The following is a 20,756-nucleotide window of genomic DNA, read 5'->3' as shown; positions in this document are numbered from 1 at the left end:
ATCCATCAGGTACGCAGAATATGCTAGTCATCTAGTCTCTACTGTCAAAGGAGGGAGAAAGAGAAAGGCAACTCAAGAGAGCAACTTGTTCCAAACACACACCAGACCCCTTGTGCGAGATGGGATGAGCCTTCACTGTCTTCAGTAGTTTAAAAGGGTCCTAGATGTAGAGGTTACACTGGGCAGCTTAACTTTCACAACATTAGAATGAGGTGAGATAAGGTTCTTTCTTTCACATTGGTACCATGAGCACATTACATATAATCTGAGTACATGAAACTGGTTACCAAGACAGTGACAGACAGTGAGAGGAGTGAGATTTCTATGTACTATGAACATATAAACATGGTGCCTTCTTACTTACAAATCTCCTCACAGTGTAAATGCTAGCTCTGGTCCCATTAATACTAGTTTTAACACTGACTCCAGTAGGGTGAAGATTTCATGCTAGTCGGTATTCTGAGTTGTGTTTTAGATAAACTGTATTATCTGCCTTACGTTTTTTCCACTTCCTTTGGGGAACTTTCATTGACCTTTAAGCAACACACTAATCTTATTGATACAATTTGGTTTTTTTTTCATTTATTTTCATTAGGTGACAAATTGAATCTAGCAAAAGTACACTAATGAACATTTATGCATTCTGTGTAATTGGATCGCAAATTGTATTAAATTTAAAAGCTGTAGAAGGTGCACTACTTGGATTAAATATAAACATATGTTAAAAACCAAATCAAAATGAAAAATACAAAACAGAAACCACAGCTTTGTTACAAAGAATAGCTGCATCCCCTAAAAGGGACGATATTTATTCAGAAAATGACTCAGCAATATTTTCCCCAAGCACAAATACAATACCGTCTCTTCAGTCCAGTATAGGTCAAATTCTGTTCAAATCTCTCCCTTTTTTTCTGTTTCATTACAGATCTCTGCAATAATATGCAAATTCTGTCATTTCTCCACTGATTTTGTGTTCTATAGATTATAGACATGGAATGGTGCTTTGCTGTAGTCCTTCACAGAGGGTTTTGCAAAGTGTTTTGAATGAACGTACAACGAATGCAAGAAAGATAGGTGGGAGGGTGGATGGTAGCCAATGTGGTTAAGAGTGAATGATGTGTTGGCGAAAGGTAATGATAAAGACCAATGACTAACGCAGACTGAAATATATGCTAAGGAAAACTAGATAAGCCAAATGATATTTCTCCTTGCTATCCTGGAATGTGTCAAGTAAGACTTCTGTTTTCAGTAATCTCTTTTGTTGGCTGACAAGGAACACATTTAACCTGTCATCATTAATACCTAAAGGCCTGGAAATCTACCTAATGTCAAGACGTATCCATGTGAAAAAGACTTTTTGACCTTGGTTGATTTGAAAATGTGTTATCTAGCTTGCCCAGAAGCTTAATTGCAGGGGAATACAGTGCGTACCTCCCCTACACACTGACATCAAAAGTATTTTCCAACCTTGCTGTCATTTGCTTTTTAGGGGATTTGGATTGCAAAATACAACCCAAATCTTTCAGTGTAGCAGGTGTTTCTGCTTGTAAAATGTACGTATCTCATATATTTTGGAAAAAAAAAATCACATCCTGACATTTTCTGTCATACAAGCTAGCACTTTTTTTTTAAAAAACCCAAACCACCACCACCCCCGCCCCACAAAGCTAATTAAATCCATTAAAAAGACTTATTATTTTATTATCAACATCTGGCTACATTTTAATTATACTTTCAATCCTATGACTCAGTGATGATGCTACACATTTAGTCCAACACATTCATAATTTATACTTAACATTCCTAGAAAGATATCATCAGATGTAAGTGGACCCTGCCGTAATAAATATGGACCAACTATTAACTAAGTTGCTAATTGTTTTAACTTAGAGCTCCCAGCTAGGTTTCCTGTGTGCTTTTGGTACAAGAGTGCAACGGCACTCCCGATTGATAGAGCATCCTTTCTTGCAGGTTAGAAATATCATGCCACATTGAATAACAATATTTTACATATTTGGACAGCAAAATCAAAGCTATAATCATCTAAAAGCCTTCAAATGATACCAGGTGAAAGCAAAATAGAATTTGTCATCCTGAAAGGTTTCTTGAGCAGGTTTGTAGAGCCATTTAGAAAAAATACAGGATGGCATTTGCAGAAGTCTGAAAAGGCCATCATATTTCAACCCACACTTGGTGAGACTGCTCCCCCCATACTGTACTCACTTGATTACATGATGTGTCACTGTAGCTAATCACATTTATTGACAGGACTCTGACAATATATTATTTGCCTTTATTAATTATTAATTATTCACCATGCCAATCCATTGCTGAATAATGGACAGATATGAATCCTTTAATATATTTTTTAAAAAAAAAAATCCCTTTCTTTAGCACTGTAGAATGTAACACACTATAATGAATCTCAGTGCTTTCTCCGACAACTGGAGCAACTCTAAGCACTTCAAGGAGGATGAATGGGGTAGCTGACAGAGGAAGAATCAGAAGTCTGAATTAATAATCAGTCTTTCTTTGTCTCTCCTTCCTGCTCTTCCCAAAAGTAAAAATGTAGGAAGAGCCTCAATAAACACACTTTCCCTCCAGATAAGGAATGGTTGGAGAGCTATAAAAACAAACACTATGATGATTCTGGAGAAGTGACCTCAGAAGACCCCCAATAACTGGAGCAGAGACTCTTAAGCATGTAACTGCCACAGAGATGAAGATTTGAAGAACCACCAGCATGTGTACTGAGGCCTCAGGCACAGAAGCCAGGAAAGCAGTGGTGGACATTACAGGAAGGTGATGCTGTAAATGGGTCAAGGCTGAACGGAGGACAGTGAATAAACTAATCCAGAACCTACTGAACAGCATAGTTCAGATAAGAAGTGGGAGATACTGAAAACAGAAAGGACTTCTCAGCAAAGTTAGAAAGAAGGCTATTTCTGTAAATCAATCCAATAAACATCGTTAAGAACAGACATATTTGTTAATTTAAAGATATTCTCAAAATTAGTCGATATTGTGAGAATATCAGTAGTCTGAGAATGGAAGTAAACGAGAGCAAAATGTCGTTGGGTCATGTTTTTAATTGGTATATAGGGTAAAATGTAAAAGTAGTTGATCATACCTGAAAATATGTAAACTGAGAGTGATAAAGGTCTGGGTAAATATGAAGAGTGGTTCCAATTACAAGCAGCAACTCAAACTTGTGAAGAGATGAGCTGATGTATCCTGTGAAACCCAAACACCAGATCTTCAGGAGAGCTTCTAAATCAAACAGAACTGTAAAAGCAACCTAGACAAATATATAAAACAAGAAAGAGGTGTTCAAAACATTCAGTTAAATTAACAAGCTTTAGACATCTTTTTTTTTAAGACATCATGTCATGATGTCTATCAAGGTTTTGTACAGCAAAAATAAAGATCTCCATAATATTTACGAAAAACACTAATACTCTAAATAGAATAAACAATAAATAACACATTTCGTCATACTGGCTCATATTCTTCCTTAAAAATGTACACTTCATGAAATTTTCTGAAGTTTCAACGTAGACAGGTAGATTCCACAATTTGGAAGGCATGAAATAATAAATCCAGCCAGTTGGCCTTTTGCTTTGTGTATACAGATGAAAAGGAGAAAAACTGATGAGAATTTTTTTTAAAATGTGAAGCAACACATATGAGCTCTCTGAAGAATTTTAAGAGATCTAAGGAACAAAGCAAAATTTAAAGATCTCTTGACTGAAAATTGACACTTCAATTTTCTAAAATGTCCATAGTATAACAGCCAAAATAGGTAAAAAAGGGGTGATGGGCCTTAAGCATTAAAATAAATAAAAAAAAAAAAAGAGGAAATTCAAACCCAGTCCAGAATTGGTAAACTTTCACCATTTTAAAAAGAGATGGTGTTAAAGAAGTTGAGCAAAGAGAGTAAAGTGGGAAGTTACAGGGGAAGAAATCTACTTGCAGGCATTGGATGACCATGGGATTCTTCCAGAGGCCTCTCCTAAAATATTTACACACTAAAATGCATAATGTTCAGCTTGAAAAAAGGGAGACAATTTTGCATAGGTTTACATCTTCAAAATTTATTTTCTCTTTCTTCTCTCACTACCAAAATTCCTTCCTCACCTGTCTTCTTAATTTACCACTGTACATACTCTGAGATACTCTTTCCCTCACTTTCCAGCAGCTAGGAAACCCAATGGAAAAGATGTTTTTCCTTGACTCAGCAATTTTCCCCTCTGATTTTTTACACATTTTGGGGCTTAAAAGAGACACTGAAATAACATTAGGTGGCATCTATATACAACTACTATTTTCAAAATGCTGTGCAAACATTAACAAAATACAGGTCAAACCTCCTTTGAGTGAAAGCATTATCAGCCTTTTAAGATGGAGAGATTAACTGACTGTGGGCCGTAAGGTTTCCTGGACTTGGCAGGGGATAACAAAGCTAGAGAATAAGATTTTAATCCTGAATCTGACAGTGACAATCTCTGGGATGCTGCCTTAAGTACTTCGATTATTTAAAATTTAAACTCTCCAGTCCTTCAAAAATGTATTTATCAACATGAAAGAGGGGTTTGTGTGATAGCTAAATAAAATTTTACATACTTCATGCGTACAGGACTGTCACAAGCAGGAGTGGAGATGGAAATTGAATACCGAAGCTTATGTCCTATGTTTATTCCCCTAGTCCACACAGCTGTTTATGAGCAGTGCCACCAGCTACATTATATGGCTTCCTCAAGGTATGCAAAATAGTTATGAGGCTTTAAATGTCCTCTGAATGACTAAATCAAGGTGAAATGCTTCAGAGCACTAAAATTTCTTTACATTAGGGAAAAAATATTACTAAGAAATATTTGTGTGACTTCAGGCATACAAGGAACCATGTACACCGTGTAGGGACACTTTCATGCTCATGTTCTTGAATATATCTGGTCAGTTTTTCAGGCCTTGCTCTGGCAGCTCAAAGAGCTCAAGGAGTACAATGAGCCAAGTTTGAAGAAACTAGCCCTCTACATGAAACACAAGGAAAATGTTTTATCAAAATTTTAAAATGAAAGTTCACTTTTAAAGGAAAAAAACATCTAACTGAGTCCTGAAAGAAGAAAAGGGACAAATTAGGAAAAATGGAACAGTGGGTAGAAAGCAGCTGGAATTCAGCTTCAGAGCAGGTGGAATAACAATGCCATTTAAATACACACACATCCATACTTCAGAGCACATAGGCTTCCCATTAGGACAAGACTAACAAATATGATGTTAAGTGTATTTTAATTTATTCTAAAAATGTGTGGGCGGGATCATTTGCATTTTACATGCTTGTCAAACGAATTCAAACCACTAGTACTTAAAAATGTATCAAACGGTTTGCATAACATCTGATTACATTTATACACCTGTCTTCCTGCTGACAGAGCCTGTATTTTTTTCCTTCCTTGTAATTAATTACAGGAGAAGATTCAAAATATCTGACTGGAACTTTTTGTTTGGTGTGAAATGTAATACAATTTTATAGACTTTTTTTTTAAACTGAAAGCACTCCTTTCACTGCTGTAGAGACAGGGGAAAGGCAAATTCTCGTAAGAAGCCAGAGCAGACCCACACAGAAAAAGCAGGTGTAACAAATGAGCAGCCACTAGCCACCAGGTTGCCAATTTTGCTTTGGGGGGGCCAAAGAGGAGCTACCAGGAGTGGGCTGCTTCTCTGAGGCCTACCTCCCACTCAGTCACCTGGAAGTTTTATGGGTATTAATGCAGCCTTCAGCAACATTAACTTTTACCAGTAGTCCCTTAACATTTTTTTGGAGAGGCAGAGCTCAGTATCAGCCAACACCCAACAGTGACAGACCCAGTTCGTTTTCTTTGTAACTGTGGCTTACTTGAAAGGTTATCAAGCTGGTAGGAAAGTCAAGAATTCTTCCGAGCAGGATCAGTGGGATTAAGGGCAGAGATCTGAAGCACTTCCCCTGCTACCAGATTTGACACAGCATCCCATCTTTCCTTCACCCAGGACAGGGCAAAGGCTACACAAAGGCAGCAGTGCAAAAGGAACCGAGGTGGAAGTGTATAGGAGCACCTGGTTTTGAACTCTGGTTTTCAGATCCTTTAAAGCAGTACTTGTAGGAATCTCACACATCTCCAGTAAGACTTCTAGTCTGTAACCTCTTTTAATGGAAGACAATGTGGCAGCTGCACATAAAACCAAACATCCATCACTATTCTGTCTAGGGATTAAGCAGGTAAAGTCAAGATCCTCAACAACAATTACCAAAAAGAGTTTGAAGCTCTACTCTTTCCAGGTTCTCAGATACCACATTGGGGTTTTGAATCATCCTGCTAAAAGTCTGGTTTTGCTTAATCTGTAGGGCTGATGTATACCAGTTGAAACGCTCATCAGAAGCTCTTAACTACTGGGCATACAAAATTAGGCAACCAATGGGATCTGGGTTTAGAATTCATTTCTGTCTTGAATCTTTTTGTCTAACCTTTGCCTCCTTTCTCTTGAGTCTGTCTTCTCTTTCCAACGAAGAAAACAGTGGGGTTTTTCTTGGTTGTGGATATCTGAGTAATTTCACTTAGATTTGTCTACTGAATTTAAGTGGACGTATTTCTACAGTCCTAGGCCACCACGTGTGGTCCACAGAATGGACTGCGTGAGCTATTTTATTAGAACATGTCTGCTCCAAAGGCCAGCAGCGTCCAAGATGACTTCCGGAAAACATATCAGAAAGCCAGATGTGTTTGCTCTAATCTGTCTGGCTATTTCCTTTAGCAAAGGGAATCCTCAGTGCTGCTCAAGTAAGCTCCCTCTGAAAAGGAAAGCTTCCTGCAGCCCAGTCTAATGGAAAATACGGAGCAACAGCAGTGCACCCTGCTCCAACCAGTCTCCCTCACCAAGGAACCAAACCAGCCACTGTGGAATAATCCACATTGTTTGAGTATTGAGCCTCTACGAGGCTCTTTAAAAACAATTTCTTTGTATGCCCTGTGCTGCAAAGAACATTTCACAATAACTGACTAGGAAATGACCCCAGCTTATCAATTTCTCCTCTCTCCCAGGATTTTTTTTACTCTTCTGCTTTTCTGATACTGTATTTTATACTTCCTCCATAAGATACTAGGGGTTCGTTCTTGTTTGGTTTTTATAATGTCTCTAGTAAAAGCATCACAGGTAAAAAAAAAAAGTAAAGAAAAACAACAAATGGACATCAAAAGAGTATGCCTGACAAATAAAAAAATACCTTTCTCTATTCCAGACCAATTTACTTTATATACTTAGAAATGTAAACATGTAGAATGTAAATGCATTTTCTGACAACCTCCCCACTAATAAATCAATAATCTAAGCTATGCAGAGGCAGAAAAATGTATCTTTAAAGAAAACTAGACATTGGACAGAATTATAATACACTAGTCTACATGACATATTCAATTATTAAACCCTGGCAAGTATTTCTATTGGAAAAAAACCTACACTTGAAATAGATGTTGAAGAGAGTGTTTCTAGGACTGATAAATAAAAGCATAATTATACTATATGTTCAGTGCCAAAATAGAAATTGCACATGTAGCGTTTCCTATTTTTAATATAAATAGAATTAATGTTATTTTGTTAGGAACCCAGGCTCCACTTGCTGTATCCTGGGCATAAAGCAAAAATGCCTGCCATGAAAAGTTCATGATCTCAAGCTTTAATGCTGACTTAATTATTTGTTTCTGGCCTAGGATATTACACTGCTTTTGGCTGGGATAGAGTTAATTTTCTTCATTGGAGTTTGTATGGTGCTGTTTTGGATTTGTGCTGAAAACAGTGTTAATAACTCAGGGATGTTCTTGTTACTGCTGAGCAGTGCTTACACAAAGCCAAGGCCTTTTCTGCTCCTCACACCACCCCACCAGCGAGGAGGCTGGGGGTGCACAAGGAGTTGGGAGGGGACACAGCCGGGACAGCTGACCCCAACTGACCAAAGGGATATTCCATGCCATATGACATCATGCTCAGCATATAAAGATGGGAGAAGAAGTAGGAAGGGGGGACGTTTGGAGTGATGGCATTTGTCTTCCCAAGTACCCATTACGCGTGACGGAGCCCTGCTTTCCTGGAGATGGCTGAACACCTGCCTGCCCATGGGAAGTGGGGAATGAATTCCTTGTTTTGCTTTGCTTGCGCGCGTGGCTTTTGCTTTACCTATTGAACTGTCTTTTACGTGAACCCACAGGTTTTCTCAATTCTACTCTTCTGATTCTCTCCCCCATCCCACTGGGGGAGGGTGAGCGAGCTGCTGTGTGGGACTGAGCTGTGTGCAGGGGTTAAACCATGACAGAGATTAAAATGAGATTCCCTGTCCTCACTTCTGTCTATAGGGGGTGTCATAAGAGAATCCAGCATTTTTTGGTTTTATTCCTATGTCTTATTCCCAGGATCATCCTTTTCCAGGTTCATGTTGTTTTTCAAATATGCTCAGAACTTGAGATAAAATAAAGATAATACATTTCACAATTACTCTTGTAATTGTTGGCTGGGCCAACATTTACTCAGTGTTCACACAACCTACAGCTATCTCCAGCAGCATGAGAGACCACAGAGCATGACACAGCACTGATGTCTCTACAATTTGCACTTTTTTTGAGGGTTTGGACTTCAGTGCTACCTTTAACTTTACTTTGCTTTCATTTTTTTCCCAGAACTGGTGAAGTCTCCGCTTCATAAGTTTTTAAGAGATCAGACACAAATTCTAAAACCAAGATAAATTAAAAAATGGGTATCAACTCAACCTCCCTTAAAAAAAGGGAGATTAATAAAGCATCATAATGTTACGGACTAAAGGGTTTAAAGTTGGGCACTTGAGCCTGACTCTCAAAGGTATTTAGACATGTAAAACCTCAAGAGCACAAATCATCAAACTTTTTGACTTGTGATTCCTCCACCATTGGTATTGCCTTGTTGGTGGAGGAATCACAAGGAATATACTGCTGTCGTGTGCTCTAGCCTAAGAATATCCTCTCTGGCTCCAAAGACGGACTGTGTAATTATAGAAGCCAGGGAAACAGCAGTAACCATAAAGCTAGACACGTGCCAAATCCAAGTAACGGTGATCAACACTTTCAGAGAACTGGTCTCGGTGAATTGCAGCATTGGTGGCTTTATACTCAGCTAAAGTGACAGTTCACAGTGCCCATGGAAATAAGTATATTTAATGAAGAATGCTACAATACTGATTTCACTCTTGATTCAGGAAAAACAAATATCTATGTGAAGCTATGCCTGTGCATTAGTACCAAAGACCAAGTATTTTTTTTTTTAAACTGAATTAAACAGTACTAAAAAGACATGTAAGCAAGGTTCTAGGATCTCTAGTGCATGCTCTACAGTAAAATCCTTGACCAGCTAATGACTTAAGTAGGCTCCCTGCCAGAATGTCACTTACAAAGAAACTTTTTACCTCCACTTCACTGGTTCAGGAGCACAGCCTCCTCCTTCATCAAATTCATGACTGAATAAATGGGGTTTTTTTGCAGTGTGCTCTTGAGGTTGCAACACTATTTTGGTTATGCTTAAGGGCATTCTGGCAGCTAAGTATATGTTGAATGAAGATGATTTAGGAAGAAGTACTATATTCTTTAAAGACAGTGTTTTGTCATTTTTTTAAAGTTAAATTCTTCTGGATGTTACACTCCTGCTAGAGAAAGATAGCAACTCAGCAGCCATGCATTGCCTGGAGATGTTATACTTAAGCCTCAGCTCATTACCACTGACATTTTGTTTGAGGAAATTACCTTTCAAAAGGTTGTAAGATAGGGCTGTCAGCCATTGTCAGACAGAGGAACTTGAACAAGTTAGCAAAGAATTCTTGGAATGCTTAAGGGAATAAAAAAATTATGTACTAAAATGTGCTTGACATTCACATTTTCTACTTTAGCTTATCTTGAAAAATATCCAGATGGTCATTTCAGCATACTCACCTCAGCTAGGTAAAATTCATCGTATTGTCTCTTAAAATTTTCTCCTTTGTAGTAGTTACTAGCAGCAACAATCACATCTACAGCCACCATGCTTAGTATGAACATATGAAACACGGATGACCTCATCATTTTCTGCAAAAGAAAATTTTATCATCAAAATGAGTCAGACCACATGTATTATAAAGTTTTGTTACACTGTCAAAACATAATCAGTTATAATAATATGTTTTTATAAAGCTTCTTTACATGACTGTAATTTACTAGTCTTTAAAATATATTCTAATATATTACTTGAACTGGTTGGGTGGGGGGTTTTTTTTGTTTTTTTTTTTAATTTTTCAGTTTTTTATTTGCCAATAGACTACTTACTGAAGTTTTATCATTTATAGAATCATAGAATCATTCTGGTTGGAAAAGACTCTTAAGATGATCGAGTCCAACAGTTAACCTAGCACTGCCAAGTCCAACCACTAAACCATGTCCCTAAGCACCACATCTACACGTCTTTTAAATACCTCCAGAGGTGGTGACTCAACCACTTCCCTGGGCAGCCCGTTCCAATGCTTGATAACCCTTTCAGTGAAGAGATTTTTCCTAATATCCAATCTAAACCTCCCCTGGCACAACTTGAGGCCATTTCCTCTTGTCCTATCACTTGTTACTTGGGAGAAGTGACTGACACCCACCTCACCACAACCTCCTTTCAGGTAGCTGTAGAGAGTGATAAGGTCTCCCCTCAGCCTCCTCTTCTCCAGACTAAACAACCCCAGTTCCCTCAGCCGCTCCTCATACAACTTGTGCTCTAGACCCTTCACCAGCTTCATTGCCCTTCTCTGGACACGCTCCAGCACCTCAGTGTCCTTCTTGTAGGGAGGAGCCCAAAACTGAACACAGGACTCGAGGTGTGGCCTCACCAGAGCTGAGTACAGGGGAACGATCACTTCCCTTGTCCTGCTGGCCACACTATTTCTGATACAAGCCAGGATGCTGTTGGCCGCCTTGGGCACCTGGGCACACTGCTGGCTTGTATTTAGCCGGCTGTCGACCAGCACCCCCAGAGCCTTTTCATTTAATCATTGAATCAATGAATATAATTTATTATGATATTCATTGCGTTAGTATGTTTTCAAAGCATCAACTGTACCTGTAACTACTCAGTTGCCTTTGGTTTATTATTTATTATTATTCCTTCACTATGATTTATTCATGCAGATCTTAATGACTTATTGCTCAGGAACAAGTAACATCAATTCTATCTTGTGCATTGCTTTTGCTCAAGAAAGGCAAGTAATATGGGATTCATCTGATGTCAAACTATTGCCTAAAAGTATAAAACATATCCACATTTAGTAGATATACACATCTAGGCCAATGACCTGTGAAGTAATTCACAGATAATTCATGTATCTGTGCACATAATGCTTTGTGTCACTGCTGCTGCAATCTCACAAGAGAAAAGAGAAATGGAGGCATGCAGCACTGGCCAAAAGTTTACATCCGTGAGTTGCCAAAACAGTAGTGGTAAGAGGTACACCAGAATTTCAAAGAACTAACTTCTCGGCCACCACCACATAGAGCATAGACTTATGATTTACCCTGTAAACTTAACCACTGCCCTCACCGGGCCAGCCACAGCTGTTCCAGTAGAAACTGGAGTTAAACAGGCAGAATGTAGTGTTTGAATCTTGACCATTCATCTCTGAATGAATGGTCGCTAATATCTATATTTTTTACAATCTTTCACAAGTAATACAGTTTATGTCATTAATGCTTATTTGCAAACACAACATAAGTTATGCACCCTTATGGTTCTTTGTGTGTAAATTTAAGTTGTGTTCACATTGGAAAAAGCCATTTTTATTTGCTCCTGAGCTTATATGTAAAAGTGCCTGACAAAATTTCAGGAAAAATAAAACTCAAAATATGGAAGAACTCTGCTTCTTCTCAACTTCTTCCTAGAGACTATGTGTGCCTGTACCGGTCTATATTCACAGAATCACATAATTATATAGGTTAGAAGGGATCTCTTGAGATTATTGAGTCTACCCCTGCCTGCTCAAGCAGTCAGCTAGAGCAGGTATTCCAGAACTGTGTCCATTCAGGGTTTGAATATCTTGATAGATGAAGACTCCACAACCTGCCTGTGCAACCTGCTTCACTCTTTGACCACCTCTACAACAAAAGAGTATTTTCTTGAGTTCAGATGTTCAAAATTAGACAATGTCCCACTGGGAGACAGAAGAAAAATAAGATCACAGAATCTCTGAGATTGGAAGGGGCCTCTTGAGATTATCTAGTTCCAATCCTCTGCTCAAAGCAGCGTCACCTAGAGAAGGTTGCTCAGGACCACTCTTTTCACTCTTTTCACTCTTTCAGCTTGTGCCCATTGGCTCTTATCCTACCACTGGACGCTATTGAGAAGAGCCTGGCTCCATGTTCTTTACTTCCACCCATCAGGTATTTTTCCACACTGGTAAGATGTCCTGAGCTTTATTTTCTCCAGGCTAAACAGTTGCAGCTCTCTCAGTCTTTCCTCATATGGAAGATGTTCCAGCCCCTTTACCATCTTTGTGGCCCTCTGATAGACTCAGTCCAGTATGTCCACACCTTTCTTGTACTGAAGAGCCCAAAACTGGACACAACACTCCAGATGGCCTCACCAGGCCTGAGTAGAGGGGATCATCTCCCCCAGCCTACTGGCAATGCTCTTCCTAATTCTTCCCAGAGAGTTGTTGGCCTTCTTTGCCTCAAGAGCACATGGCTGGCTCATGTTCAACTTGTTGTCCACCAGGATCCCCAGGGCCTTTGCTGCTAAACTGCAGCTGATTGGTGCCAAGCCTTTACTAGTGCATGCAGTTATTCCCTCTTTGGTGTAGGACTTTGCTTTTTCCTTTGTTGAACATCATGAGGTTCCTGTTTGGTCAGTTCCCATGCCTATCGAGGTCCCTCTGAATGGCAGCACAACCATCTAGTGTACCAGCCATTCCTCCCAGTTTTCTATCATTTGCACACTTGTTGAAGGTACACTCTGTGCCATTATCCGGATTATTAAAGAGGGTATTGATGAATTAAGAGTGGCCTTGCAATAACAATGGTCAGCTCCCTTAGCAATCATGGGTGCTTCTCATCAGATTCCATAGGCATTTGTATGTCCAGTTTGTTTAAATGTTTCTTAACTTGATCGTCTTCCACCAAGAAGGCATTATGGCTCTGCACTTTCTCACAAGCCTTGGGGGCTTGGGATTCCTGAAAGTCAGTCTTACTCATCAAGACAGAGGTGAAAAAGGCATTGAGTACCTCAATCATTTCCATGACGCCAGGTCCCCATACCCATTCAGCAGCAGGCCCACATTTTTCCTAGACTTCCTTTTGCTGCTCTTATATCCGTAGAAGCCCTTCTTTTGGCCATCCATGCCCCTTGGCAGATTCAACTCCATGTGGGCTTCGGCTTTCCTAACCCTATCCCTCCACTCTCAGACAGAATCTCTGTGTTCCTCCTGGGCCAACTGGCCCTGATTCCACCTCTTGCATGTTTCCTTTTTATTTTTGAGTTTTGTCTAGACGTTTTTGTTCATCCATGTGGGCCTCCTGCCACATGTGCTTAAATTCCTGCGCTTGGAAGGGGATGATTTTTGAGCTTGGAGGAGGAAATCCTTGAAAATCAACTAGCTCTTCTGGACCCTCTTCTCTCTAGAACTGTATCTCATGGCATTCTTCCAAGCAGATACCTGAACATGAAAAAGTCTGCTCTCCTGAGCAGCAGGGTTGTGGTTCTGTCTTTTGGCTTTGTTCCCTCCTTGCAGGATCCTGAACTCCACAATCTCGTGGTCATTGCAACCAAGACCACCCTGAACGTCACAACGTGACCACTTCTTCCTTGTCTGTAAGTATGAGGTCCAATCAGAATACCTGCCCTCATCAGCTCACATGTGTTAGGAAGTTACCATCACTGAAATCCAGAAATCTGGATTGTTTCCTGCTGTGTTGCCCTTATAGCAGATATCAGAGTAGAGAACCAGGGCTTGTCAATGTGAAGATGTCATAGAAGAATGCAAAAATTAAGTAACACACATTTTTACATTTGTAAAGATATATTAATGCGTTAGAAGATTCATATATACAGTTGCAAAATACTGTCTTAGTCTTTGGTGAGCTGAGGTTGTTACATTGATAAAGAAGTGTCCACATTTACATTTTATGTTTAACCCTGCCTGGAGCTCAGGGTCTTGACCAAGCTACTCTTCATACTGCTGGGGGGGTTTTGTGATCAAATTAGAACACAATACGTTAAGTATGGGAGGCTGCAAGGACTAGCACTCATTCAGGCTTTTAGCAAAGACTTGTACCAGCCTACAGGAGAATTCATGTCCTGTTGAGTTTCACTGGTGTTTTAAGGTAGTTTGCTTGAACTGAAGCTGAGTGGAGACTAAGACAGCTCAACACTCCTCATGCAAGCTGGCTTCCTTTTGACCCTAGTGGCATAAAATGGTTGTATATTCCAAGCTAGAAAGGGAGGCTTAGGAGACAAAGCCTGACAGAAATTTACAGAAGAAGCCTGGGCTAATAACAATGTCTAAAGTGCAGTGAAGTCATCAAAATAGAGTGGCTAAATGAGGTCTTGCTTTTATTTTTTAATCCATGAGGCAAGGTATAAGAATACAATAATTAAACATAGGACTATTGGCATCAATCGTGCATTTTTGTCAGTGGTGTGATTCAAAACAGGTAGCACATTTCTATTTCACACAAGTTCTAAACAGATAGTTAGTCTCTCTGCATATTTTACACTGTATTTTTAATAGTGTCAAAATTTCCTTCATAGTAACCAAGTATTCTGCCTCAATTGTGAAAGGACTTGCTAGAAGGAACTAGTAAGTGAGGTTGTCAAATGAACTTTTCTCTCCTGCCTCAAAAACCAACAGGGAAGCAAAATGGTAATACAGGAAAAATAAAAATGCATAAACTGCCTTGGTATACATGTACATATATGCATGCTTTCTCATACAGTCTGTACCTTTGGACACTCATAAAAAGGTTTTCCAGTGGTATATTTAATGCTGGAAAATAAATTGCAATAACATAAATAATATCTTAATTGCAGTATGATTGAGTAAAATTCAGTAAAGCTCCTTGTAAATTACTAAAGGTCACCTTCCCACTTCAACTAAACTGAAAGGAGACAATTTAGCTAATAGAGAGTATTATGTCGGCATAACACAATTCAACACCAAGACAATAAGGGAGGAGGCTCAGACAGGGTAGAAGCTAGGCACAGGCTACGTAAAGGCAGGAACAGCTGGCTAGAGGCAGCAGGTTAGGAGATGGCTGTGGCAGGCAATGTGAAAAGCAGCTAGCTGCTGGCAGAAAGACAGAGAGCCCACGGGGCCAGCAAGGTGGAGGTATCTGAACAAATACACATGCACAGCAAAAACACAATGCTGAGGAGACCCCAAAAAAGAAATTCGTTACTTTTAAATCCCAAGACTGGCCTGCTCACGGGGGCCAGACTGGCCTCTGTGTTTCTTAATTTTTCCTACAGCATGTCAGAATCTAGCTGCTCACTTGTCAGGAACGCTACGCATGATAAGCAGCTTTCCTGTTCACCTCTCAGAGACAGAGACACAGACTGCAATATCCTTAGGAGATCAATCACAGTGCTCTGGCTCACACACCTACTGTGCCCAACTTTCCCCCTACTTTAATCTGTCTTAAGTTTGTTCTTTCTGCATCACAGAATTTTAATTTGGATTTGTACCCTTGAAATGGTTCAACCGCACCTCTGCTGTAATGTTTGATCACAAGAGTTCACTGTCTCTTTCCACATTTCTGTATGTGGAGCAAGGTCTAAGAGAAAGCTGAATTTAGCCCACAGCACTTGCCCAAGCCTTAAAAATCATTTTGGATCACCGGATCAGCAGCGTGTCATTTGGATTACAGCCCTTTTCAGAGCACACAGCCATGGAAAATTTTCTGTGCAAACTTGAAAGAAGAGACATAATGCCAGTTTTTGTTCTTGTTTAATTTACTGACCTTTTGCAGCCCTTGGATGTGTGTTTCTTAAACTGTGTAGGAATAAGATGAAAGAAATGTTCTGATGTTGCTGTCAGCTAGCTGCATGATGGGAAAATTGTGTCTAATATTAAATTGGACTTAAGATTAGCTGTGTTGAAGCAGTCTCAAGTGAAATGTCCTGTTACTACCATCAATCAACTACAACAGTGAAGAATTTCTTACGTTTATTATGAATCACTTCTAATACTGGCTTCTGGCTTCATGCAGGATGACGATTCTCAGTGTTCAGGACACTGTGAACAATGTGGATGGCACAGTGCATTTAAGATGCAATGGCCATAAAAACCAGTACGTGACCAACCATTAATGATCCAAATTCTTTCAGTGTCTGGAAACGCACGAAGGAGTTCAGGATTTGCTTTGTGTGTAGATGGGAATTTCATGAAAGCAGAAAAGACTTTTAAAATACTACTCATTTATTTAACATTAGGAATGTGCTTGTTACAGCTAAGGAACTCTAAATGAAGGATTGTACGGAATATCCTGGGTTCACCCAAAAGCTCAAGTAAGCAATGACACTGGAACTGCTGACAGGAGGAGCCTACATGGATCACTTAGTGTTATGGAGCATTACCATGCGTGGCCTAAAGCAGTCTTCTGTCACTCCAGGAGTGCTGCTCTAATACTCCTTCCACCTCCCTGCACGGCAGAGGGAGGATGAGTGACATAAACTGGCCTTTGCCAGCTCACTGCCATGGAGAAAATCCACAGCAGCTGCCACCTTACACAGCCAGAGCCACACAGGCCCTGGCTCAGGAAAGCAGTCACGATGCAAACTAGAATAATTGAAGACACAACTACATTTTCCTAATGCTAAACCCCTTTTTGGGGCTTGATAAGTACATCAGGTCACTCCTTGTACCACCATTCTTTACATGGGATTTTTGTTGCAAGGCTTTAATAGATCTTGCTTACTAAGCAAGCAGGTAAGTGTTGCAAACATCTACGGTCTGACTGACGTAACAATAAAACAACACATGGGTCATGTCACCGTGGTATTACTAACTCAAAACTGGCCAGGTTGGTAATGTTCAATATTACCATGTGAAAATTCATGCTGTATTTGACAATATTTAACACTCTCGGTGATGGTCTAAGAAAAAGAAAAAAAAAAAAAGAAAAAGGACAAGTTGGCTTGAGGAATAAAAAATTACTGACAAAGCCCTCAAGCTTATTAGTGCTGAGCAAGACATGGTGAGGATTTGATATGTGGAAAAGCTCTGCTTATTTTGGTCGTTTAGCGTGTGAAAAGCTTAGAGTGTATAATTGTCAAACTGGCAGGGTAGCTCTGAAAAGTACCAAACCAATTAATGAACAGCGTAAACATCATTTAACTAAAAGACTTTGATAATCACTATATGGGTAAGCAGCTTCTTTCCCGATTTTGATACTCTTGAGTTGTGTATTCATCAACACACAACTGTTGGAAAAATGCAGTTGTACCTCTGTCTCTTTATATTTTGGATATAGTTTAACACTTCATAAAACAATAGCATCTCCTTCTCCATGTTTTAGTAGGATGGCTCAGGAAAGCTGCTTAGTTCCTTTTCATCTTCATTAGCTTTTGCTATTCGCCCAAAGAAGCTAGGTCCTGGTAAAAGATTCCAGCCAAGCTTCCAGCTATGGCTGTTGAAAGACCTTATACTGGTTACACGATTATTGTGGTTAATTTTGTATATATCACTCTAATGATAGTGTAGGTTATTTGTACTCATCCCTACATATGTCTACTGGAAGATCATCCTGTCTGGTAGCTAGAATAGATTTTGATTTGTTAAAGTTGTTGTTTAGATGGGTACAAAAGAGTTGGGTGATATTTTCAAATAGTTATCAGAACTGCAAATGTTTGTGCTAATTCAGTCTTTTTTACTTATGGGCCTGTTGCAACCTAGAACATATCACTGCAGTGGCAGGAAGGCAAATATGATTCCCAGCTTATTTCAGTGCACAGTACCGCCATGACTTGTGGTGGTGGTACGTTCTGTAACTGCACTGTTAAGTCTTATGGTATCTGATGATTTCTTAAAGCCCCATTAGCTGGGGTCATACGAGCATCACAGTTTCACAGAATACAGAACCTTCGTTCAGAAGAGCTAACAAAGCACGACTCAAGTTCATTATGGCAACACAGAACTCAGTAAGTCAAATAAAAAATGAAAATGTATTTTGAGTAAATTATCTCTTTTTTTTTTTTTTGGCAATTTCTTCAGAGCTTGGACCACAACTTCTGAGTACATGTAGAGGGATCATAGCTTTCATACAGCAGGGCTGGTTTAAGTTCTATGTATAGAATTCATACCACTAAGAAAATAACATGGGAAACAGTCATGCAAGGTGCTAGCCAATCTTGAGTTGATGTTGAAAGCCGGAGACATCACAGGTCTCAGAAATTATTATAAGGTACTGGTCCTGGAACAAAACTAGAAATAGCAAAGAAAACTTGACTTTCAGGATTCTGTGTGACATGATTTCTAAGAGTCACTGAGCAAAGATTCAATCTTGTCCTAAAGAAAAGGGCAAGTTTTTTGATCCTATACAGGTTTAGTATACTTGTGGTGTTTATTTTATCCTTTTTACTTTTTTTTTTTTTAAAGTGCTTAAAGATACCTTGACTATGAAAGGAGCTTTAGAAAATCACATTCTATACACTGCTAATCATAGATAATTCATAGCCTGAATAGGATAAATTTGATTTTCATCTTGTTGGTTAATGGCCATCTGAGCAAGTACAAAATTGTGAAATTGCAGGAAATTTTCCCTTTTGTTTGCAGAACATTGTAGAGCATTTTACAAGCTGTGTAACTAATTTTCTATAAACCGTTTTGCTTTCAACTTACTTTATGACTGCCTGACAAAGATATGCTTATAAGGAGAATTTAGCAAATTATTCTCATGCTCTGCAATCTGAACATTTCTGAAAATTATTAAGCATTAACCACAAATTTTAAGGGAACAGGCTTTTAAATATCTTGCATTGATGCAGTTACATATTAGTGTGGGATAGTAAAAACCTTTGTAAATCTGAGATATCATCTAGTGTATTTGAGAGGAACTTCCAGATGCAAGACAAATTCAAGTAATTCAACTTCATTGGGGAAACAAGGTGAAGGGTGAGTTTTTAATTAAAGACACTGAAAGGAGTGGCATTTACATACTGCAAAGAAAACAAGTCAGCAATCTCAGCTCATATGTTATTAACCCTGGTGATGGCAGGCAGTCTTGGCTTTCCAGTACAGGCTGCCTGTCCCAGTGCAATGAGAACAGCGTGATTCTTCACCAATTCAGGCTACAGAGACTTGCTTTCATACTTTTTATGATGGGAGAGGAACTTCATAGGGCAGTGATGTAGCAGAGATGCATGTAAAGAATCTAAGATCCATAGTCCATGAAAAATTTCCTTGGAAACTCTAGTTATGTTAAGATCACCTTAGCATAGATAACTTTTGTCACCAGTTGCAGGAGATAATACAGAAGGTACGGTGCTATTCAAGGAAACACCCACCTCCCCCCAGAAAAAACAGCCAAACCCAAAACATCATAACTCTTGCAAGTTTTAGAATATGCAATTGGAAACCTTTCTATAAATGTTATCTGGCTGCAGCAGAGGTGACACTGGTCTCGCAGAAAGAGCAGCATAGATAGTAAACTGTCCTGGCTTGAAAAATATCCTACATTTCGCTTTGCTGTGCTTCTGTTTCCATCTTCTACCTCATCTGACTACTATGTAAAACTCAGGGTAGGCCCTTATTCGAACTATGTGTTTTTACAGGGCCTCCTACTGTGCAGCCTCAAAATAAGCCGGAAACGGGACGATTACTGAATAATGGCAATGTTTCAAGATATGCAAATATGTGTTCTGACATGTAAGCAGGGTCTTGCTTTTCGTGCTATCACAATACGGTTTTTAAAGCAAATGTCATTTTCAGATTATTTATAGCTAAAATCATACAGAAGTCAGCAACTGCCAAGGACTATCTTCCAATAGTCTAAATATCTCTGTAATATTTGAAAATACAAGCAATTCATGAACCTGTCATATTGTACCAGATTCTCCTGCCTTTTTGCACAGCAAATTTTGATTTAAAAATAGATTACTTAAAAAAGGCAAACAATTCTGGTCAAAGGAACCAAGTAAAGTCAATAACACAAGAAGAATGAGAAAATACACACTTAGGAAGTAAATGAATGGAAATAATGATAGAAAGCTTACTGAAGAGAAATGAAAAACCATAAGATATAACTTTTCCGAGTAAAAAAAACTTTAAAGGCAAAAAAGTTTCTCTCAGAAATTAGATACTTTTTTCCTTACATGCTAGATTTGACAGCCAAAGTCCTACTTCTGCTATAGGGTTAAAGAATAAGTGTGGCATACGCCTCCTTCAGACTGGCTGCATCCTGTTACTTCATACTCTGCAATAACAGAATAAAGCAGTAGTATGGGTACGCTCCCATCCACCTCTTACTAACAGTAGCCACTTTTCTCCTCCCACAAACTTCTAAGAGAACAGACAAAAAGAGAACTGGTGACTCTTCTGCCCTAAAAATCCATGAAATAATGGCTTCTTTGAAACTAAATGAACCTCCTCCTCACCAGTTTATAAATCAGCTAGCACAGATAACGTCATTTTCTTTGCAAAAAGATTGAGAGGAAGTAAGCAGCCTTTCAGTGACTGCAATCCGACTTCTTAGAGAAATGGAGACGAG

The 20,756-nt window shown here is 39.1% G+C and overlaps 1 protein-coding gene across 9 annotated transcripts in view; it reads right to left on the bottom strand.

The window, feature by feature from the left end:
• NALCN (sodium leak channel, non-selective) overlaps positions 1 to 20,756 on the bottom strand; it is a 247,179-nt gene that overhangs the window by 111,010 nt on the left and 115,413 nt on the right. For 8 of the 9 annotated variants that reach the window (XM_054847101.1, XM_054847129.1, XM_054847111.1 and 5 more), the window contains 3 exons: positions 9,981 to 10,112; positions 5,084 to 5,113; positions 3,131 to 3,298 (listed from right to left, as the gene is read on the bottom strand). In XM_054847101.1, coding sequence (XP_054703076.1) covers positions 3,131 to 3,298; positions 5,084 to 5,113; positions 9,981 to 10,112 — 330 coding nt within the window. The remainder of the gene's footprint in view (positions 1 to 3,130; positions 3,299 to 5,083; positions 5,114 to 9,980; positions 10,113 to 20,756) is intronic. The other variant, XM_054847106.1, reaches the window with a different exon arrangement.

The sequence above is a fragment of the Grus americana genome, chromosome 1, assembly GCF_028858705.1.
Source record: "Grus americana isolate bGruAme1 chromosome 1, bGruAme1.mat, whole genome shotgun sequence".
NCBI classification, from domain to species: domain Eukaryota; kingdom Metazoa; phylum Chordata; class Aves; order Gruiformes; family Gruidae; genus Grus; species Grus americana.
Note: the sequence above shows the minus strand (reverse complement) of the source record. Positions and strands in the feature narration are given on the sequence as shown.